The following is a 24,142-nucleotide window of genomic DNA, read 5'->3' as shown; positions in this document are numbered from 1 at the left end:
GATTCATTCACTATCAGTCGGTGATAAATATGGCGAAGAAGCTGAGAGCTGCCCAGAGCTTTACATCTGTCACACGGACACAGAACATTGGTCGCAACCTGCCTGCATGCTCTTTAACGTCGGCACAAGAGTAGCACGCAGGCGCTTAAACATGCAGCATGTGTACGGCCCAGAGTTTGGTGTGTCCATTCTGGGCTACTGTAGAAACATGGCAGTGCAACATGGCGGTCTCCGTAGACAAGGACCTGCTCTCTGTGTAGAGATCAACATTTTAAGGTAACAAAAACAGAACTATTCTTATTTTTAGATGATTATACACTAAAGAAAATATGCTTACTATGTTATACTGAACTGAACGAACCAAATTAGGACTCTAATGTAGGCGGCGCTGTCACAGCAGGGGAAAAACTAAAACCTAAACTTCCTGATTTTATGATGAGAATTTTGACCAAATAAGTTCACAGGTCAAAACAAATAACATGGACATACACACTCTGATGTCTTTGAACGGTTTTCACACAGATGATTTTCTCTGTACGGAGTGGTTCCAATAAAAACAGCTCACAGTTGGTCAGTAGATGATCCACAGGAAGTGTCAGAGTGTTTCTGCTGAGTTAATTTTTCACCCAGGTGAAGGCAGACATCTCAAAACCTGGACAAATAAAACTAAACCCATCTGCAGTTTGATACCACTGCAGGTGAGATATGTCTTTCTGTAATTCAGGTGAACTGACCCTTTAAAAACACACACACACATACACACACATACACAGCCCCGTCTGTATCTCCAGTCATACTCACTAGTGTTCCCTCCGCCATCTTTGTAGTCTATTCTGATGTGTGTCAGTGTTGGGAGGGGGACATGCAGGACGGGATACAGGAGCATCTGAGGAGCTGATCCTCAGCTCGCCTCAGACGTCTACAGAAAAGTTCAGGAGACAACGAGCAAACAGGAAACAGGAAGTAGTGCCAGTGTGTGTGAGTGAGTGCACAGGTAGTTTAGTTTCCCCGCGGGGACTTTTTAAGTTAGATGGTGCTTTCAGTGTGTGCGTGAGTGATGGTGTGGACCTGTGGGTGGGGGTGTGCCTGGCTGTTGCTGGGCCTGCGGGGGCCCACACAGTTCTGCTGCTCACTGAGCAGAGTGGTGGTCTCTCCCGGCCCGTTCTCCGAGCCAGCAGAGGGCGGCGACTGCTGGAGCTTGGAGGAGGGCAGAGTCGGGTGGAGGTTAAAGGTGCACGGCGCTGAGCTCAGGGAGGACGGAGGGGTTTGGGAGAGGGGGGTGTGGTTGCTCGGAGGCGGGGTGCCTTGAGGCAGACACTGGCTCGGTCTGCGGCCGGAGGAGGAGGTGGTGGTTTGGGGCAGAGCTCCGCGGCTGCTCGGTGGCGGCAGCTGAGTGTTGGAGGGCGGGCGCTTTGCAGGAGGTGTGGCCAGCGGCAGTGGGAAGCGGGTCCCTGGTGGCGTCACAGGAGGCAAAGAGGCAGATGTGTCCAGGCGAGTGTGACTGCCCTCTGGAGACTGTGGCGTGCTGTCCAGCCTGGACGCCAGGACGCCGTTTTGGTACTGAGAACGAGTGATCTGAGGAGGACAAAACATCAGTGAGACGAGGGGAGTCGGGGCGGGAATCACAGAGTCATACTACGATACTGTCAAGATATGTTGCCCATGGTAATGATGATGTCACCATAACGATGGTACAGTGTGGCCATACAGAGATTCCTCCATACTTGTTGCATTGCAGACAATCATCTGATAAATTATGATGTTTGTGGAACTGAAGACTGAAAGTGGGGCTTTGCTGATCATACTTTTACTTATGCAGGACTTTGAGGATCTGAGTACTGCTGCAGAGTCTGACTGATACTCACCTTGACAAACTGCAGGTCTGTGAGAGCTCGTACGCAGAAGTCTGGTACGTACTGGAAGGGGGTTCCTGGGATCTGATTAATGCTCCCGCTGACAGAGCCACTCTCTGGAGCGCGCTCAGTGCAGCTCAGAGACGCCGAGCGGTTTAGGTTGCCCCCGTGTGACGGAGAACGAAACTCTGGGGATTAACAGAGAAGAGAGTGAGTGGGAGGGTGAGGAGGCAACCCCACACACACACACACACACACACACACACATATTGAACCAAAGCAGAAAACACACCAGGAAAAAAACAACGTGAGAACGAGACGACTGTGAACACACTGCAACACGTCACACAAATACACGTTAATGTCGACATCATCACACGTGACGGATCGATGGAAGAGATGAGACTGCTATGGAAAGAATGCGACAAACATGCCACATGCGATGAGGTGACATTTGAACATCTCGTGGTTAAAACAGGACAGTCTGAGCTCAGAGGAGGGAGCTCTCTCATTGGCTGCTTTTAGTGATGTCATGGAGGGTGACGTCAGGGGCAGGAAAGCATCCTCGTAGTCTTGGAGACAGTGTCAGTGATGATCAGAGAGCTGGAGTTCAGCGTCGTGTAGAGAAGTTACAGATACGGGAGAACATTTGTGCTTAAAGGAATAGTTCAACATTTTGGGAGGTACCAAAGTTTGGAGCTACAGCTCATTAGCTTAGCTTAGCATTAAGACTGAGAACTGATGGGAACAGCTAGCATGGTTCTGTCAGAAGGTAAAGCACCGCCAGAGCTCACTAACTCAGGTTATATATTGTTTTGTTGATTTTTGTTTACACAGACAACATATAACCCAGTGTCCTTTGGGCTAGCTGTTTCAGTCTTTACGCTAAGCTAAGCTAAGCTAACTGGCTGCTATGTTGTAGTTTCATATTTAAAGGACAAACACAAGAGTGATATCCATAACTAACGACACCACATTGACCGTGTCAGCCCGTTGAAGCAATGCGTCAACTTTGCCGCCAGACTGCACAAGAATAAGTACAAGAATTGCCTGTAAACAAATGTGACTAATCCGGGGAGCGGTGTTTTTTCTGGACAAAATAATAGTTGAAAATCTGAACTTCAGCGACCGATTTGCGCCGCTATAGCCACTCAGCACTGAGATACTCCAGGGACGTATGACGCCAAGACGCACCACCGGAAGTTCATCCATTAATTCAGCCATTTCAAGTGTGTATGATGCGAATCGTTTGCACGTATGAATACACCTGGATCATAAACCCTTGAATATAAAAATGACTCTGAAATATAGTGCTTTTTATCCATTAAAACGAGGCTCCCCTGTTTACTTGTCTTTGTTTACAGGCAGACCTTGCTCTCTCTAATATGGCGGCATCAGTGACATATGATCGATCGACCAATGAGGCATCTCTAGCTGTGTCTCAGTTCAGGGGCTGCAGCCTTTGAACGACGCGGCCTTCGCAATCGACGTCAGCCACATCTGTTGAATACCGCGTCAGCCGAACCGAAGGGTCTCTGAAATGGGACGGTCTGGTCTGTGGAGGATTTCCTGGTTGCATCACTAGTTGTTCTCAACCCTATCCGTCGGCGTTCCTGTTATCTCGCAACTTGCTGCGCTTGATGAAAGACGGAGTAAGCTAGTAAGTGAGTTAGCCCTAAATCATGGACCCACAGATTGTTATACATACATATTACATTTCATTTAATACATGAGGAGATGATTCATCGACGGAGACACCACTGTTTGATATATTTCAGGCTGATAGACCGTTTTCAGGTAAACTTATTAAATTCAGATTGTTTAAGCTATGTGCTTTTAGCTAACGTAATGTTAACAACAGTTAACCGTTAGCTAACAACTGCACTTCATGCAGTGGACAATTTTGAGATTTTGGGCTAGTTCACTCCTTGAATATGTTTTCTTTCAAACTGCTACAAAGTAAACATTCAAATTATACATTTAGATGTTTATTTTATTACATTATGTCTACTCGGGGCTGTAAGTTTCTCCCGAATTTACCAAACAGTTAGCATTGTGCAGTGTAGCCCAACATGTTTATTAGTTGGGTTACTACAGTTGTAGGCCTTCTGTGCCTGTCATGTTATTAAATGATCAATTTTCATGAGCTTGAAATATACTATATTATTATTACTAAGGGCCTGAACATTTATTCTGTTTGAGAGCAACTGTTTTCAATAGAAATTGATCAAATTCCACTAGGTAAATCTTTGAATGCCGTTTTCTCAAATTGAGTTTTTTGTCACACTCCAAGTCGAACATCTCAGCTTCTGTAGCACCTACATACACCAAACTTTCCAGTTATACACCTAGCTATATTCTGGAGATATTTACAGAGGGATTTGTTAGTTAATAAGTCCTAGCCTGATTTATGTGACATTTTACTCCCAAAAATATGGTGAAAATCCATTTTTTAAGGCTATGGACAGTATATTTTGATTTTCTAGGTAATAAAAGACATGCTTAAATCCCTCTGTAATTTTTTAATCTTATATGTTAACAAAATGAAAAAAGAATTTTGCACTCGGCTTTATCAGATGTTCAGATTTAGCTTCCTATCTTTAAAAACTTGTAATACATTTTTTTCCATACTATTCTAAATAATCAACTGAGGAAGTTTCATGATGATATCTATTATTTTAAAATTTTACCCTATTCACCTGCAGTTTCTCACTTTAACTTAAATCGTCACTGTCGGGCAATTCATCTTGGGATAGGCTGGGCCACGGAGCATTCATCTGCTGCATCCTCCAAATTCTGGGAAAGACGGACGCATTTCTTTGCCGCATCTGAAAGAGCCTTCGAATTGGGACAGCCTTGGTCGCGTCTATGTGACGCAGTCAGTCTCAAAATGCAGCCTTCGAAGGCTGCAGCCCCTGAACTGAGACACAGTCTCTTGTTTCCATATCTGTGATCGTATCCATCTTCTCATCTAACTCTCGGCAAGCAAATGAGCGTTTTTCCCAAAATGTCGAACTATTCCTTTAACCAGAGGTCTACGGTCAGATCAGCCGAGGGATTGTGATGAATCATATCTGACCACAGATCAGTGGTTAAAGGGAGGAGTTGGTGACAGGGTTAGAAAATAGAGGACGCCGCGCCTTGAGCCCATCCAGCAAGTTTGTCTGACTCTGCTCACACTGTGATAATCTGAGGGTTAATGATCCGCTGTGATCCGATCCTAACTTGACTCTGACGGCGTCACAGCTCCGTCCTTCAACCTGACCTGATATTAAAGGTGTTACATCTCCTCTTACGGTGGTGTTATGTTCATCTTAATAATATTTTCCTGTCTCTTTTATTTCCTCACTTATTTAATCAAAAGCTGTGAAATTATTGATTTCTGAACCTGAACTTTGTTTCTGGAGCTGAAATGATTGGTCATTTGATCTGCGGAGGATTGATCCTCAACAGATTTGATAATCGGTTCATCTCTTAACCAAAAAATGGCAACAGACTACTGCTTCAGATTCTCGGATGTTTGTATTTTCTGTCTTTTTAAAGTCCAGCCGACATATGACACATTCATGTGTACATCTTAAACCTGACATTTAGACATTTTAATTTATAAAAAAATACACCGATCAGCCGAAACCACCACCTGGTGAAGAGAATTAAACTGATCATCTCGTCACAGTACAACTTTCTGGTGGGAAACCTTTGGCCCTGTTTGTCATATGGATGTCATCTGACATGCTCCACGCACCCAAACATCATTGCAGACCAAGTACACTCCCTATTGACAATGGCACTCCCCAATGGCAGTGGCCCCCCAGCAGGACAATGCACTGTGCCACACAACAAAATTCCCCACATCCCAATCTGATCGAGCATTTGCGGGATGTGCTAGAACCTACGAGTCAAGTCCAACCCACAGTGGGGCCTCCTTGTATCAAACTGAAACCCCTCCAAAGGGTCAACAGATAAATCTGCCCCTGTGATCAACCCCCCCCAGGCTCCAGTCCCTCACATGAAGCTGGTTCTCCGTTCTTGAATTGGACGTCTCTTTGACTGGATGGTGAAAACATTCAATCACTGCCAGGTTAGGAAACATGTTAGCATGCTCCTTCCACCACCATCAAACCTCCAAAGGATCCTCCTTGGGTGTCTTGAACTCTCGGGTTGCAAAGATGGCTAGAGTCCTTCACGTCGGTGACCAATATGACCATGGGGTCAACGGTAAGACGTGCTGGTACCCTAGAGGTACCCAGATCCACCATGGGGCTTCCTTAGATCAGACTTGGCTCTGACTGTTGAGGCTTGGACACAGGACCTCTGGAGGTGTCTGTGCTGTCTGTCACCGGGGCGTTGGCAGCAGATCCTTTGAGTCCTGTTGGTTGTGAGGTGGGGTACCAGCATGTCACACGAATGCTCGATCAGATTGGGATCTGGGGAATTTGGAGGCCAGGTTGACACCTTGAGCTCTCCGTCACCTTCCTCGGGTCATTTTTATGGCGCAGCGTGGCACACTGTCCTGCTGAGGGGCCAAGGAAGGATCCTTGACTGTGAGAAACACCATCTGTTTTAAAAGCTCCTGTTGTCAGTCTGAAGGAGGTCAAAGGTCACTCAAAGGGGCAAAAGCTGATTAAGCTGGTCTGTACACTCTGCTGTGTCTATCACGGGGTCTGCACTTGCTGGATCGGGACTCTGACGATGATGAAAATAAAGGAGAATGGTGAAGAGGCTTTAAGAAGACCCCCCCCCCCCCCCACACCTCCCTCCTCCCTCCTCCGGCCCGTGCGAGTGTTTACCTGGGAAACGAGAGAACAGAGAAAACCTCTTAAGAGAGAGGCGTCGTGGAGGGGGGGACGCCACTGATGGGGAGAGAGGAGGGGTGACGGCTGAGAGAGGAGGAGGAGGAGGAGGAAGGGGCAGAGAGAAACAGATGAGCTGGTTTATTTATTTTGTGCATTTACTCTGTTCAGGTGCAGCGTTTGTTACCGCTGTGATCAAATACTGTTCAAAGAAGCTCACTGACTTCACACCTTCATCATCTGCATCAAAAACACTCCTAATAAGTAGTAACACTCCTCTCAGTGATTCAAAATAGATCCAGAGGGCAGATACAATGAAAACATGTTGTACTTTGAATTCTGTGACATATTTACCAGTTAAAATGGATGACAGAGCGACTTTGGGTCATTAAAAACTGAACTCACTGCTAGAAATCTGACTTGTGAGCGTGTTTCCCTGCTAACAGCTGGAGTTCAGAGTTCAGCCTGACTGATACTGGATCACTGAGGCCGATACAAATGTCAACATTTAAACCTTTTGTGTTTTTTATCTGTTAAAAATACGTCAACCGATATTTAGCTTTTGTTAAAACACAAAACATAAGCAAACATAGTTGTTACAGATCCCTCAAGGTGGAGTTATTTTGTGGGTCTCATAATGTCCCACAATTTCTAAAACAGAAGGAAACAGTCAGTCCTCTCTCTGTTAATTTAAAAGCACTGTGACCATCACACGTGTTTCCCTCCAGTGTCTCGTTACTTATCAGTCACAGGGCTGCTGTGAAACTGAGCCTACTTGGAGCAACAAGGGTGCATCGGTACAATAAACAAACTACACAGGACGGTGGAGGAGACACACACACACACACTAATGTTGCTGGGCTAGAGAACCACAAAAAGATCTCAAAGTGACTAAGTGACACAAAGCAACTACAAAGAGACAGAAAACAACCACTAAAAGATATAATGTAACTACAAAAAGACTCAAAACAACTATGAGATGCAAAGCAACTACAAAGAGACACAAACAGCTACAACAAGACACAAAACAACTCCAAAGAGACGTGAAGCAACTCCAAAGAGACTCAAAACAACCACTAAGAGCCACAAAAAGACTCAAAGCAACTACAAAGAAATGCAAAACAACTACAAGATGCAAACCAACTCCAAAGAGACTCAAAATAACCACTTTGTGACACAAAACAGCTACAAAGAGACAAGAAGCAACTACAAAAAGAGTCTATATGACCACTAAGAGCCACAAAACAACTACAAAAAGACTCAAAGCAACTACAAAGAGATGCAAACAACTACAACAAGACTCAAAGCAACTACGAAGAGACACAAACAGCTACAACAAGACACAAAAGAACTACAAAGGGACGTGAAGCAACTCCAAAGAGACTCAAAACAACCACTAAGAGCCACAAAAAGACTCAAAGCAACTACAAAGAAATGCAAAACAACTACAAGATGCAAAGCAACTCCAAAGAGACTCAAAACAACCACTTTGTGACACAAAACAGCTACAAAGAGACAAGAAGCAACTACAAAGAGACTCTATATGACCACGAAGAGCCACAAAGCAACTACAAAGAGACACAAACAACTACAAAAAGACTCAAAGCAACTACAAAGAGACTCTATATGACCACGAAGAGCCACAAAGCAACTACAAAAAGATGCAAAACAACTACAAAAAGACTCAAAGCAACTACAAAGAGATGCAAAACAACTACAAATGCAAAGCAACTACAAAGAGACACAAACAACTACAACAAGACACAAAGCAACTACAAAGAGACACAAACAACTACAAAAAGACTCAAAGCAACTACAAAAAGATGCAAAACAACTACAAACGCAAAGCAACTACAAAGAGACACAAACAACTACAACAAGACACAAAGCAACTACAAAGAGACACAAACAACTACAACAAGACACAAAGCAACTACAAAGAGACGCAAAACAACTACAAACGCAAAGCAACTACAAAGAGACACAAAGCAACTACAAAGAGATGCAAAACAACTACAAATGCAAAGCAACTACAAAGAGACACAAAGCAACTACAAAGAGACGCAAAACAACTACAAATGCAAAGCAACTACAAAGAGAAACAAAGCAACTACAAAGAGACTCAAAACAACTACAAGTGCAAAGCAACTACAAAGAGACACAAATAACTACAACAAGACACAAAGCAACTACAAAGAGATGCAAAACAACTACAAGCGCAAAGCAACTACAAAGAGACACAAACAACTACAACAAGACACAAAGCAACTACAAAGAGATGCAAAACAACTACAAACGCAAAGCAATTACAAAGAGACACAAACAACTACAACAAGACTCAAAGCAACTACAAAGAGACGCAAAACTACAAACACAAAGCAACTACAAAGAGACTCAAAACAACCACTTTGTGACACAAAACAACTACAAAGAGATTCAACGTAACTACGAGACACAAAACAACTATAAAGAGATGCAAAACAACCACTAAATGACACAAAGCAACTATAGAGACTCAAAACAACCACTAAATGACACAAAGCAACTACAGAGACTCAAAACAATTACAGACACAAAACGACCACTAAGAGACGTTAATGTAACTGGGCTTCACAGGCTGAGATCAGTGTAAAAACAGTCTGTTTATTTGAGACACCTGTGCACAAAAAAGATGCAGAGTGAGTAAAAACAGCAGCAAATGTTTCAGTTGAGGACTGCACCTTTCTTTTTTTTTTTTTTTTTTTTTTGTTAAAATCACTGCTCTCAGCCCGTGGAGCTTTTGTCTTGCCCGGTTACTCTGGTGTGTGTTGCGTCTCCTCTGCCGTCCTTTCTAGTTTACTATTAGCTCATATAAACAAAACATAAATAGTGATAACAATACAGTGACGATGTTCTCAGATAGTTTTCTATTTTTTAATCTTTTTATTCTGGTTTTATTTTAGTTTTAGTATTTATTTCTTTTACCGTCTCTGTTTGTCTCTTCTTATTTCTGTCTTTGTGTCGCTGCAACAACCGACCGTCCCCCTGGGGTTCAATTAAAGTTGATCTTATTATCTATATTTCATATCCATTGTCACACTAACAGCTTCTTTAAAAGGCTGAAGTCACATTTCAAACATTTACAAATTTTCTCACAGACAAAGTTTAGAATACACATTTCAGGATGAGAAATGGTCGAGTGTTTGACGTATACATTTGACACATGCACACACACTGAGCTGCATAATGTGCACATGAGGTACAGACAGCAGTTTATCCAGGAGACAGAAACGGGTCAACAGGAATGGAGACCAGAAGAAGAAGAAGAGGAAGAGGAGGAGGAGGAGATGTGTCATCAGCAGTTATGATGCTAAACCACTAGGAGTCAGTGCTGTTGCAGTGAGTCCGCACACAGCAGAGACGCTGCCTGGATACTGACACCACCCAGCTGCATTATGGGACTCCCAGGTAGGCTGACATCATCCAACACACTACCTCCACATTTAAAAGGTACCAACCTGCGGTCAGCCTACACCTGCAGAGCTCTGTTTTACCGCCTCCTATGTTTGCAGCCATATTTACTTCTTTAAAGGGATAGTCTGCATTATTTGAACAGGGGTTGTATTAGTAACTTATCCATAGACAGTATATTATCTCCAACAGATGTCAGTTTGGAGAAGCAGACAGGAGTACTGCCATGGAAGCTGAGCAATGAACCACTGCGGACAGATATATGTTGGTGGTTTGAGTTGAAGGTGTGAGAAAGAATAGTATCAGTAACATTGTTAACACTGTGCTACATTACAGAGAAATACAAAACCGTACTAATGAACCTTCATTAATATAGGCCTATATTTTATCTCCAAGTGCACGTCACACACTGAGCGAGCCGCCTGTTAATGACGCTGTGGGCTAATGGGCATGTAGCTACTTCCATGTTTCAGATGATACGTCATGTTTGTAGTCGACCAATGAAGATGAGTTTACATATCACCTTGGGTTCGTCCTTCACCTTCTCAAAATGATCCCACACTTTGGATTTCCTGCCCGACATGTTATTAACTAGCCTGTGGAATAACCGCAGGTACCAGCCCTGGAAATTAACCTGACGAGGACACTTCCTGTGTCTGTCCTTTCAAAGTAAAGTCACACATGGTCCAGTCATAGAGGTTCAGATTTATTCTGACAAGGCGCAGCTCCTGATAGAGTTTTGTTTGTTTGTTTTTTCTGCGACTGAGCGACTGATGAAATCTTGCTGACTAATGACCTTTCTGGTCGACTAGTATTTGGTCGACTATCGGGGCAGTCCTACTATATTTAGAATATTTTCACAGCTTTACCTTAATGTCAGACAGTGATAATATCAGTATGTCATCAGTAACGGCCAATGTCGGCTTTAAAATGAACTGAAGAATCTTTTTTTTTCTTATTTTGAACAATGAATAAATATTAGCTATGTTGAAAAGCATTGAATTTCATGTCTCCATCTGCAAGTATGCATGTAAAACATGATATTAATTCCACCCCAGAAGAGACTTGATCACTAATATCAGGTGGGAAAAAAGTGGATATATCGATGTCAGTATTGCTTATTGGCCAAACGAGTTTTTACATATTAGCATGTTGGATATTGGCAAACAATCCAATATCTTGAATACCTATGTCTTCGTTGAGGGTACTATTTTTCCTCCATGGAGTCTGGTGGTTTTGAAGAGCACTCACAATGAGGTTAAAAAGAGGAGAGGTCACAGCATCATATCACTGGGGTTCAACATCTGCAGTAAAATTTGGTCCACCCTTACCAAAAGGCTCACTGTAGCTCTTTTTATACAGGAACTGTGCAAATTAGCAGGAAAGCCCAATCAGTCTTTTTTCAGCATTGGCAGTATAAAAACAAAATCGGGGAGTGCAGCAAAATGCCGCCTACCTACTTTTGTTTATACAGAATGTGCCTTTTTCGGGGCAATGGGGGGCGTGAGCAAGTAACAAAACGTGTAGCTCAGCATGTGACGTAAACAGTGGCGTGGGAGGGAAGCCGCGGCTGGTCAGTCCTTCGGTGATTCTCTCATAAGTCGGCCCGTCCTTCACCGTCCCCGTCATCTGACGGTTAATGGCCTCTTCGTTTGCGAGGACAAGGAGGGCGCGCAATTCCTTGTCTCCCCAGTTGCTCATCTTTACAGTGTCTGTCAGGTTTGTGTTTCCCTCTTGCTACTAGCTGCTCGCTAATTCCTGCTATCAGCTGTTTCCTGTTTATCCACCACCAGTGGCTCGCACATGCGGCGTCATCAACAGCTCCTCCCACAAGTCATCAACAGCTCCTCCCGTTGTGGAAGGCCACCTCGGTCTGTTTAAACTAAAAGGGTTCCACCAATATGTCTACCCTACGAGGAGGAACACTGGGCACCTTGGATCAACTCGCCAATCCGGCTCTGTGTGTCTAAACGCTCGCAGCTTGCCGGCAAAACAGCCCAACATTTGCTGAAAATCTGGCAGTGTAAAAGGAGCTCAAGTGTCACTGACTGATTCGCTTCACTGGGGCGTCTGCAGTCAGACTTGTGTCGGAATACTTTTGAATGATAAATAAAGATATGGGTGAGAATTACAATTCTGTAATAACTGGAAAAAGTCCTGAATAAAAGCCAATTAACAAATGCTTTTACATGCAAATGTTCTACTGTACATCAGCCACCATCTACTTGAGTGCACCCAAAAGTTCTATCAGGCCGAGCGCACCCAAAGAGCAGCTGAGCGAACACCATCCCTTGGCTGTTGGAGAAATGAAAGCCGCCCTCATCCACTGCAGCACATTGCTTAGCTTCCATGTCAGACTCCAGCCTGCTTCTCCAAACTGGGGGCGTGCTGACTGACATCTACTGTATGTAACACACAGTACGTCACTCAACCCCACCTCAAATAATCTGAACTACCCCTTTAATTTACTTTCTTTTTGTACTCAAATCTGACCTCAGAGCTCCTCGTCTGCGTCCCTGCTGGTTAACTGTCACAAATTATTATCAGCAACGTGAAGAGAAACATGTTGGAGTTCAAGTGTCTCACAGACTGCTCATATATCTTATTTAGGGTGGAAATAAACAGAATAAAGAGTTATTGGGGGACTGAAGGTTTTAACAGGAAGGTTCCTGCTCTGAGAGAGAAAGGCAGAATATTATCGAGATTATGGAAAGCAGAGCAGAGCTGTAGGTGAGTGTTCTATTGACTGCAGCATGATTTTTATCTCCTATAAAATATCTAATTAATATACATTTTTACTGCTGGTAAAAAATATGTTGATGCGAAATATTCACAGGCGAGTATTTCAAAATATTTGTGATGTTTATTTGTCGTGCTCCCAGGTTTGTAAAGGCTTAAAGTAATGGACTCTTGTTTTGTCTTTAGGTTTGTTGGTGAATAACACGTGTTTAAATCAACTTATTTGACCTTTGACCTGGCTGTGAGCTGAGAGGGGCGACATTTTAAACACTGACTGCTGCATATCGAGTACAAAACTCCAGTAAAAATGTCAGTTCAGTTGCTTCCTGCTGCTGCAAACAGACTCATGTTTACAAATAAATAGAAATATTCCTCTGGATGGATCTAAACACTGAAACATTCAAGATCATCTTTCTTTATTTGTTTGTTTGTTTGTTTGTGCACCTCAATAAGAACACAAAGCTCCATTATTCGCTCTCATAAATTAAACAGAAAGATAAAAACATCTGTTCAGTCTCTGTGGTCGATTCCTCAGGCGTCACCTGTCGGCTCGGACGGTGGCAAGAGACGAACTCTGTCTGAACTCTGAGTGCTTCTTTATCTGGATTAAGCCTATTGAGTTTTCCACTGCTCTCTTCAAAGCTTTGTTATCAACTCGCTGACACAGCAGCAGCCGGCCGCATGTTACTCTGATCGATGAGGAGCATTTCTGGTTTCAGTCTTTATAGTAATGCATGGAGCAAAAATATTTATAAAGAGGACATTTGCTTGTTTTAAAAACATCTGTTTCACATTATAAGATATTAAATTAGCTGCAGGTGTGAATGTGAGCACGATTTTATGTCTTCAGCGACTGCAGAGGATAAAGTGCAAACAGATAAAACATGGACGGACGTGTCTCATCCTAAAAATTATCATTTGTCCATTTTTCTCGTCGATGTAGGAGACAGTGTTTATTCTTCACAAGTCAACCCCACCTTTTTCTTGTTTTAACAACAAATGGACGGTTTTAGTTTGATTAAAACAAGAATGATAAGATTCTTATTTAATGAAATTTTGTGTAAAAATAATAAAGTTTTGTGGGTAATTTTAACTGCCCCTGTTTAGAAGTAATCAGCAAAACTGTGAATGTTTTTTATTTTTTATTTTAATTAACAACGTTATTAGATTCAAATTCAGATTTCTTCATTTGTCATTTCACACAGATCAATAAATGTGCTTCAGTGCAATATATGAATATAAATGAAAAGCAAACAAATCAAATAAATGAAATATCACAAAAATAATGGTTTGACAGCCCTGGTTGCTTTATATTATATTATATTATATTATATTATATTATATTTATTTAAGACAAAATTTATCCCCAACATGAGGAATGTAAACAAACACAGTTATCTCTCCCACCGTGCAGCGACGTCAATATCACAAAGGAGGAACAGTGTTTACACATGTTTGTGTTTATTCTAATAAACAGCATGTTAATCCTTTAAAAGTAAAACCATATATCCTGCTGGAGTTTTAATGACAACAGAATAATTTATGTTTTAGATTTATTTACTTTTATTAGTACTTTGTGACTTTGTTTTGAAAGCTGATACATAATTAAGTTATTATAATTATTATTGGAGTCAACGTACGTCTTCTGCTGACTTGGTAAAAACAGGACAGAGTGTGAAAGTGTTTTTAGTGTGTGTGTGTGAGCACAGTGTGTACAATGTGTGTGTGGTGTCTCACCCAGAGATGGTGAGCTCAGAGCCATCACTCCATAGTACGAGAAGGGGCCGGTTTCAAACTTCATGTTTTCATTTCCTGCTTCCACCTCCACTCGGCCCTGGAACACACACACCAGGACATTTTGTTTAATAAGCACATTATCTGTGTGTGTGTGTGTGTGTGTGTGTGTGTGTGTGTGTGACACTCAGGAAGCTCTGTTGTGCAAAATCCAGCAGTCGTCTCCTGTGGCAGGTAACAGAAACACTTTGACATCACATAAATATTACATCCTGCCACAGGTGTCTCTTTACCACACACACACACACACACACACACACACACACACACACACACACCCCTGTGTGGTGAAACAGGAGTAGCTGTGCTCAGGTTGCGTGTTGAGTGTCTGCAGTCACTTTATCCACACCTCAGGTGTCGACAACAAAGCCTCAGAGCACAAACACACGCTCTCAAACACAACATATAACGTCGCTGACACACAATGAGCCGCTCAGTTAAATCCAGTGATAGCACACAGCGAACTGAGAGAGACAGTGTGTGACGGACCAGATGTATGTGTGTGTGTGTGTGTGTGCATGTGTGTGTGTGTGTGTGTGTGAATGGATTACTGAACGAGCCGACCAGGCTCCAGGGGCCCAAAATGTCAGCCCCCCCCCCCCAGCCTTCACCTACAAATGTCTCTCAAAGACACAGGTACCAACTCAACTCAAACTGAACACAGAGACACACAAAACAACTACAGAGATGCAAACCAGCTGCAAAGAGACACAAAAGACTCAAAAAGACTCTGAAAAGAGGAAAAAACAACCACAAAGAGACACAAACTGACATCACCGAGACTCAACCTGAGCACATATAGGCCCAAAGTGACTACAAAGAGACTCAAAATGCATAGAAAGAGTGCAAAGCAACTACAAATAATACAAAACAGCTGCAAAGAGACACAAATTAACTAAGGGCATGCAAACCAACTACAAAGATGCTCAAAGCAACTACTTAGAGACTCAAATAGTCTCACAAAGAGGCACAAAACAACTACAAAAACACACAAAACAGCTGCAGAGACTCACAAAGACTATAAAAAGGGGAAAAACAACTACGAAGAGCTGCAAAGCAACTACAGAGACTCAAAATGACTACTAAGAGACACAAAACTACAGAGAAACACAAAACAACTACAAAGACACACAAGAGACTCACGACAACCACTAAGAGACACAATACAACTACAAAGAGACACACTCCAACTACAGACTCAAAATGACTACTAACAGACACAAAACAACTCCAAAGAGACACAAGAGACTCAAGACGACCACTAACAGACACAAAACAACTCCAAAGAGACACAAGAGACTCAAGACGACCACTAATAGACACAAAACAATTCCAAAGAGACACAAAACAACTCAAAACGATCACTAAGAGACACAAAACAACTACAAAGAGACACACTCCAACTACAGACTCAAAATGACCACTAAGAGACACAAAACAACTGCAAAGAGACACAAAACAATCACAAAGACACAAGAGACTCAAGACGACCACTAACAGACACAATACAACTACAAAGACACACAAAACAACTACAAAGACAAACTAGAGACTCAAAACAATCACTAAGTGACACAAAACAACTACAAAGAGACAAAAGAGACTCAAAACAACTACAAAGAGACAAAAGAGACTCAAAACAACTACAAAGACAAACAAGAGACACAAAACAATCACAAAGACACAAGAGACTCAAGACGACCACTAAGAGACACAAAACAACTACAAAGAGACTCAAAGCCGCGACAAAAAGAGGCTAAACTACATTAAAGTCTGTGTGTCTCGCTGATGTATAAGAGCTGGTGTGTCCATCTGTCTGTCTGGGCCCCGGGGTCTCTGTCTGATAATCTGTCCGTATGTCTGTGTGCAGCCTGAAGGTGTTGTACATATAATTATAGATAGAGTCCAGAAACAGAAGCAGACACTGGGTGTGCACACAGCTCTCCATCAGACAGTCTGTGCACGTCCTCACAGATGTGAGCAGGTGACACAGATCCTATAACTCAGGCCTGAGGGAGAACTATGATTATTAAATGTAACACCAACTAATTATCCAACTGACCAAGGATGTTGATCAAACCTAAGAAGCACAATATTTCCCTCTGAGATGTCGTGGAGTAAAAGTATAAAGTAACAGAAAGTGGAAATGCTCCGTACAAGTACTTTAAAATTATACTTGAGTAAAAGTACTTGGTAACTTTCAAACAGTAAAATGACTGATGGGGATTTACTGACTCTCTCTGACTCTCTGCTGTTTACGTCTCTCTCCATATGTTCTGCGGTGTCTCTTCTCATCTTCCTCTTCCTCCATCCTCATTAACCCTTCAACCCCCTGTCCTTATGTCCTTATGTAAGAGGATCTATTAGTGAAGGTCGTGCTGCAGAGACAGACGCCCCTCTGACACACAACAACAGACACTCATGTGTTAGTTATGTTTTAATGAATGTTTATTAACAGCTGCACGTGTCATTTATTCCTCAAAACCTTTAAAGGAAGATTCTTTTTGCAGATTTTCTGCACATTGATCTAAATATTGGAGACAATAGCTATAGTAGAATTAGAGAACAGAGTGCCAATACAAAATGTGCTGCAATGCCAAAAGTATTTTGATACACAATCAATTGATCGTCAGAAAATGTATCTGCAGCTATTCTGATAATTAATAAATCGTCTAAGTCATTATATGAGGACAAATGCCAAATATTACCTGACTGGAGCGAACCAGGTCACAGTGTTGTTTGAACTTTGGCCTTTGACCACAAAAATCTCATCTGTTCATCGCTGGGTCCAAGTGGACGTTTGTGCCAAATTTGAAGACATTTCCTCAAGGTGTTCTTGAGATATTGCATTCATGAGAATGAGACAGATGCAAGGTCACAGTCACCTTGACCTTTGAACTATGACTACCAAAATCTAATCTGTTCATCATTGAGTTCAAGTGGACGTTTGTGCCAAATTTGAAAAAAAAATATCCTCAAAGGCCTTCTTGAGATATTGCATTCACCAGAATGAAGCAAACCAGGTCAGTGACCTTTGGCCTTTCACCACAAAAATCTAGTCTGTTCATTGTTGAGTCCAGGTGGACATTTGTGCCAAATTTGAAGAATTCTTTCAAGACGCAAGGTCACAGTGACCTTGACCTTTGACCACCAAATCAAATCTGCTCATCTTTGTGTCCAAGCGAACATTTGGGTCAAATTTGAAGAAATTCCCTGAGATATTGCTTTCACAATGAGACAGACAAGGTCACAGTGACCTCTGACCTTTGATCACCAAACTCTAATTAGCTCATTGTGAAGTCCAAGTGGCCGTTTGTGCCAAATCTGAAGAAATTGCCCCAAGGTTTTCTTGAAATATCACTTGCACAAGAATGAGATGGACAAGGTCACAGTGACCTTTGACCTTTAACCTCTGACTACCAAATTCTTATCAGGTCACTGTTGAGTCCAAGTGTTTGTGCCAAGTTTGAAGAAATTTAGTCAAGGTGTTCTTAAGATATCACGTTTACGAGAATGGGAATTTTTTTTTTTTTTTTTTTTAAATTTATGCCGAAACAATCATTCACTAAAGTTGCTCAATAAACATGACATTTATGGACAACAGTTTTTAATAATCAGTGAATTGAATTATAAAACAAATAAAATACAAAATATTTTCTGCGCTTCTCTGTTTTATGTTTAAGTTTGGACTGATGGACGGATAAAATAAGACATTTGAAGACGTCACTTTGGACTGTAGGAGCAATTATTTTACATTAAAGTAATAAAAAAACCTGTAACATTAATTATTAATTTTGTTAAAACTAATGACAAAATAATGAGTAGTCACGACCCCGCCCTGAATCTGCAGCCGGAGTCACATTTATAGTATAACACTAGTACTGGCAGACTTCATCACGTGATGGTGTGATACTGTGCGCTGAATTAAACTGTGACAAAGACCAAAAGCATCAAGGACGTTTTTTTAGTAAATTACCTTAATGACCTTAAGTCAGGCGTGTCTTAGCGGGCTGATGAGTTTAGCACCTGCATGTGTGTTAATACCTGCTGCAGACTGACGCAGTGACCCGAGATAAACTTGTTTGTCACCAGTTTAAACTGTGGCGTCTAATCTCACGTCATTATGACCCGTTCACCAGCCGCCACCTCTTTCCATTTTCATCACATTAATCAGACCATAGCAGGTTTTTACTAATATTCATTTACATTTTCTCTGTCTTTAGGACATAAAACGTTTAATAACAGTAACAGTAATTATTATTATCTGCATAATAAATACTTTTACCTTTGGTACTTTAGGAGGTAGAGCAGGTTGTCCACTTGTCAGAAAACTGGCGTGGCATTACTACTTTTACTCAAAGTGTGAAGGATTGAGGGGGATTATTGGCAGAAATGAAATATAATATAGTAAGTCTGTTTTCTTTAGTGTGTAATCACCTGAAAATAAAAACTGTTGTGTTTTCGTTACCTTAGCATGAGTCGTTTATATCCACATATGGAGCAGGTCCTCGTCTACAGAGATCACCATGTTGCACCACCATGTTTCTACAGTAGCCCAGAACGGACAAACCAAACATTGGCTCTACATAATTAATTCAATGGGGACATTCGCGTTTGCGCATCAGCCACCACAGTTAGAAGCCCCTCCACAACAAGCACTGGAAAAACATTGATTTGTAACGTGAAAAGTCTTTGTTGAGTGTTTTTACCAGTGAATGAATCAGCTGATCTGTTTGTTTCAGAGAGGAAGAGACCTCTGTGGATAATTCAGCTCCTGGTAAAAACCTCTGAACAATGAACTCAGAAGGAATTCTAACCAGGAGAAGTTTCAGCTGGTTGCAATCTGCAGCATCACCACTAGATGCCACTAAAAACCCCTAAATCTGACACACTGGACCTTTAAGTGAACAATCTGAGTACTTCTTCACCACTGTGAACTCATAAAGATTAATATTAAAGATTTAAGAAAGTGTGTGTGTGTGTGTGTGTGGGTGTGTACCTGCAGAATGAGGACGAAGTAGTCGACAGGTTTGCCTTTCTGGTAAAGGAAGTGCTGCGGTGAGCGTTTGTCGTTCTCGTTGAACTTGAGCTCCTGGATGACATCCGGATGTCTGAGGACCCTCAGTAAGACTTTCTCTGTGATCTGGAACGGGCTGAACACCGACACCTCTGAGGGGTGGAGGAAGACAGGGGTCAGAAAACAAATACAAACAACAACAATATCACTTCTGTACTTTATAAAGATGATTTTTTTTTTTTTATAACTGACCCATCGTGGGTTGAAAAGTCAGGTCACAAGCCTTTAATCCTGACACCTGAAATCTGATTATTTTACGGTCTATGCGTTATCTCATGATCTCAAGAAAATGATCCCGTTTTCTCAGGTAAACAACATTTGTTATGTCAAGATTATGATATAAATATCTCAAGACAAGATAGAAACATAAAAATAGAACTACTGAGGTTATAAATTTACACCAGTGTCTCTGACACAGAAACTGGGGATTAAACAATCAGTCAGCTGATGGACAGTGAAATAAATCAGTGCTGCTCGCTGTGAGATTGGCCGCCACCTCCGCCCCCGCCTCAGGGCTCACCTGTAGCCAGGAAACGATGAGCTGCCAGCATGAGCTGAGGAGAGATCTTCACGTGACTGTCGGCATCTTGTTTGAAGGCCGAGAAATCGGGCTTGTTTTTATTGGAGTCAACCTTTTTCCTGTTTCTGTTGTCTGCTGCAGGAAGAAAGACAGAGCAGTTAGCAGAAGAGTTTCACTGCAGATAAAAACATAACAAATTTAACCGTAGATATGACGTTGAGTAACGGCCAGAAAAGTGTTTTATACAGAACATGATGATGAAACAGTGAAGCTGACCTTTGACATTTGGGATATAAAATGTCTTCACTTCATCATTTTATCCTGTTTGACATTTGTGTGAGGTTTTGTCATAATTAGCTTACAATTTCTTAAGTTATGGCCAAAAACATATTTTGTGAGGTCACAGTGACCTTGACGTTTGATCACCAAAATCTAATCAGTTTATCCCAGGCTCATAGTGGACGTTTGTGCCAAATTCGAAGAAATTCCCTCAAAGCATTCCAGAAATATTGTGTTCACAAGAGTGGGACATATGCAGGTCACACTGACCTCGTCCTTAATCTTTGACAACAAAATTCTAATCACATCATTCCCGTGTCCAAGTGGGCGCAAAGTTGTATTAACACTGGCCTTTGACATTTGACCACAACATTCTTGTCAGTTCATTTAAGTCCAAGTGGACGTTTGTGCCACATTTGGATAAATTTCCCCAAGGCATTTCTGAGATATCATGTTCATGAGAATGGCACAGACAAAAGTCCTATTAACCTTGACCTTTGACCTCTGACCATCAAAATCTAATCAGATCATCCAGGCTCATAGTGGACGTTTGTGCCGAATTCGAAGAAATTCCCTCAAAGCATTCCAGAAATATTGTGTTCACAAGAATGGGACACGTGCAGGTCACATTGACCTCGTCCTTAATCTTTGACAACAAAATTCTAATCACATCATCCCTGTGTCCAAGTGAACGTTTGTGCCAAATTTGAGGAACTTCCCCCTAAGGCCTTCTTGAGATATTGTGTTCACTAAAATGACACAGATGCAAAGTTGTTTTAATGCTGGCCTTTGACATCTGACCACCACATTCTTGTCAGTTCATTTAAGTCCAAGTGGATGTTTGTGCCACATTTGAATAAATTCCCTCAAGGCATTTTTTTGAGATGATATGTTCATGAGAATAGCACAGACAAAGATCCTATTAACCTTAACCTTTGACCTCTGACCACCAAAATCTAATCAGTTCATCCTGGCTCAAAATGAATGTTTGTGCCAAATTTTTAGAAATTCTCTCGAGGTGTTTTTTTGATTTATCATATTCACAAGAATGGGATAGACGGACGCACAACTTGAAAACCTAACGCCTTCGACCATCACCAGCGCAGAGACATAAAACTGGTTAAAGTTTTTTCCCTTAAAGAACCACTTCAGAGTTTGTTTATTTGTTTGTTTGTTTGTGTTTGTGTGTGACTTTGTATCTGTCCCACGGCCCGGCCACCAGCAACAGCTGACTCACTGTAAAGGTCAGACTCATCCAGGATCTCCGACTTGATGATCTCCTCGATGACGTCCTCCAGCGTGACCAATCCCAGCACCTCGTAGAACGGATCTCCCTCCCCTTCGTTGTTCACTTTCTGGACGATGGCCAGGTGGGATTTACCTGCAGCAGAAAGAGATCACCTGAAGGTTACAAACAAGGACGCATGAGTGCACTGCTGAGAGCCAATAAAAACATCTCACATCCCCACAATCTGAATCAGGAAAGTAGGGCAGCATCAAACAGGAGGGCGGAGGGAGCGGAGGGAGCGGAGGAAGAGGAGGAGGAGGGAAGGAGGAGGAGGAGGAAGGGGAGGAGGGGAAGTTTGACTGCAGCCTCCGAAACTTCAAACACATTCGGCTACATGAAAACAGCCTTTCTTGTTTTTCTATTTCGGAGGCTGCAGTGACGCTGCTGTTCGATCTGCCGGTGGATTTATCCTGCCGAGGACAGATTGATGCCTTAATATAGCCCAGACTGGACTAAGAGCTTTGCAGAAAAAAGAGCTGCCAAAACAGAGATAAAGAGGAGAGGGGGGGAAGAGGGGAGGGGGCTGAGAAGAAAGAGACAAAACATTAATCCTCTCATTAAAACACATATGAGACCGCTCCACTCGCTCGTGCTCAGTAGGCTAAGTGTTTGCAGCTCTGCAGCACAGCGTGGTCACAAGCACACCTGACATCATCACTGGATGGCTGCCAGGGACAGCTGAGTGAAGTGCACGTTATCTGCTGAACAGGAGGGAGGCGGCCATGACGCCAACATGCCACAGTTAGTTGGCATCAAGAAACCAACAACAGCAGCAGCGTCTATCTGTGGGCTCCTCACTGAAGCCTGGACGTCTGCATGTATGTGAGCGCGAGTGACGGCTTAATATGGAGCTACAATCAGTTAACTTAGCATGAAGACTGAAAACAGGGGAAACAGTTTGCTTAGCTCTGTTCAAAGTAGGGATGCACGATATATATACAGTACAGGCCAAAAGTTTGGACACACCTTCTCATTCAATGCGTTTTCTTTATTTTCATGACTATTTACATTGTAGATTCTCACTGAAGGCATCAAAACTATGAATGAACACATGTGGAGTTATGTACTTAACAAAAAAAGGTGAAATAACTGAAAACATGTTTTATATTCTAGTTTCTTCAAAATAGCCACCCTTTGCTCTGATTACTGCTTTGCACACTCTTGGCATTCTCTCCATGAGCTTCAAGAGGTAGTCACCTGAAATGGTTTTCCAACAGTCTTGAAGGAGTTCCCAGAGGTGTTTAGCACTTGTTGGCCCCTTTGCCTTCACTCTGCGGTCCAGCTCACCCCAAACCATCTGGATTGGGTTCAGGTCCGGTGACTGTGGAGGCCAGGTCATCTGCCACAGCACTCCATCACTCTCCTTCTTGGTCAAATAGCCCTTACACAGCCTGGAGGTGTGTTTGGGGTCATTGTCCTGTTGAAAAATAAATGATCGTCCAACTAAACGCAAACCGGATGGGATGGCATGTCGCTGCAGGATGCTGTGGTAGCCATGCTGGTTCAGTGTGCCTTCAATTTTGAATAAATCCCCAACAGTGTCACCAGCAAAACACCCCCACACCATCACACCTCCTCCTCCATGCTTCACAGTGGGAACCAGGCATGTGGAATCCATCCGTTCACCTTTTCTGCGTCTCACAAAGACACGGCGGTTGGAACCAAAGATCTCAAATTTGGACTCATCAGACCAAAGCACAGATTTCCACTGGTCTAATGTCCATTCCTTGTGTTTCTTGGCCCAAACAAATCTCTTCTGCTTGTTGCCTCTCCTTAGCAGTGGTTTCCTAGCAGCTATTTGACCATGAAGGCCTGATTCGCGCAGTCTCCTCTTAACAGTTGTTCTAGAGATGGGTCTGCTGCTAGAACTCTGTGCGGCATTCATCTGGTCTCTGATCTGAGCTGCTGTTAACTTGCCATTTCTGAGGCTGGTGACTCGGATGAACTTATCCTCAGAAGCAGAGGTGACTCTTGGTCTTCCTTTCCTGGGTCGGTCCTCATGTGTGCCAGTTTCGTTGTAGCGCTTGATGGTTTTTGCGACTCCACTTGGGGACACATTTAAAGTTTTTGCAATTTTCCGGACTGACTGACCTTCATTTCTTAAAGTAATGATGGCCACTGGTTTTTCTTTAGTTAGCTGATTGGTTCTTGCCATAATATGAATTTTAACAGTTGTCCAATAGGGCTGTCGGCTGTGTATTAATCTGACTTCTGCACAACACAACTGATGGTCCCAACCCCATTGATAAAGCAAGAAATTCCACTAATTAACCCTGATAAGGCACACCTGTGAAGTGGAAACCATTTCAGGTGACTACCTCTTGAAGCTCATGGAGAGAATGCCAAGAG

General features: G+C 42.4%; 1 protein-coding gene across 2 annotated transcripts in view; it reads right to left on the bottom strand.

The window, feature by feature from the left end:
• Window positions 1-899: 899 nt before the first annotated feature.
• The window catches only part of cnnm4a (cyclin and CBS domain divalent metal cation transport mediator 4a), a 36,733-nt gene continuing 13,490 nt past the window's right edge, over window positions 900-24,142 (bottom strand). Inside the window, exons 2-8 of one of the 2 annotated variants that reach the window (XM_033645971.2) lie at window positions 21,743-21,886; window positions 20,227-20,361; window positions 19,629-19,798; window positions 14,573-14,669; window positions 6,644-6,733; window positions 1,866-2,041; window positions 900-1,575 (exon numbers count right to left, since the gene is read on the bottom strand). In XM_033645971.2, the coding sequence (XP_033501862.2) occupies window positions 1,027-1,575; window positions 1,866-2,041; window positions 6,644-6,733; window positions 14,573-14,669; window positions 19,629-19,798; window positions 20,227-20,361; window positions 21,743-21,886 (1,361 nt within the window). In that variant the 3' untranslated portion in view covers window positions 900-1,026. The remainder of the gene's footprint in view (window positions 1,576-1,865; window positions 2,042-6,643; window positions 6,734-14,572; window positions 14,670-19,628; window positions 19,799-20,226; window positions 20,362-21,742; window positions 21,887-24,142) is intronic. The other variant, XM_033645972.2, reaches the window with a different exon arrangement.

Source organism: Epinephelus lanceolatus, chromosome 19 (genome assembly GCF_041903045.1).
Source record: "Epinephelus lanceolatus isolate andai-2023 chromosome 19, ASM4190304v1, whole genome shotgun sequence".
NCBI classification, from domain to species: Eukaryota; Metazoa; Chordata; class Actinopteri; order Perciformes; family Serranidae; genus Epinephelus; species Epinephelus lanceolatus.
The sequence above is the reverse complement of the archived record's forward strand: the minus strand, read 5'-3'. Positions and strand labels throughout refer to the sequence as shown.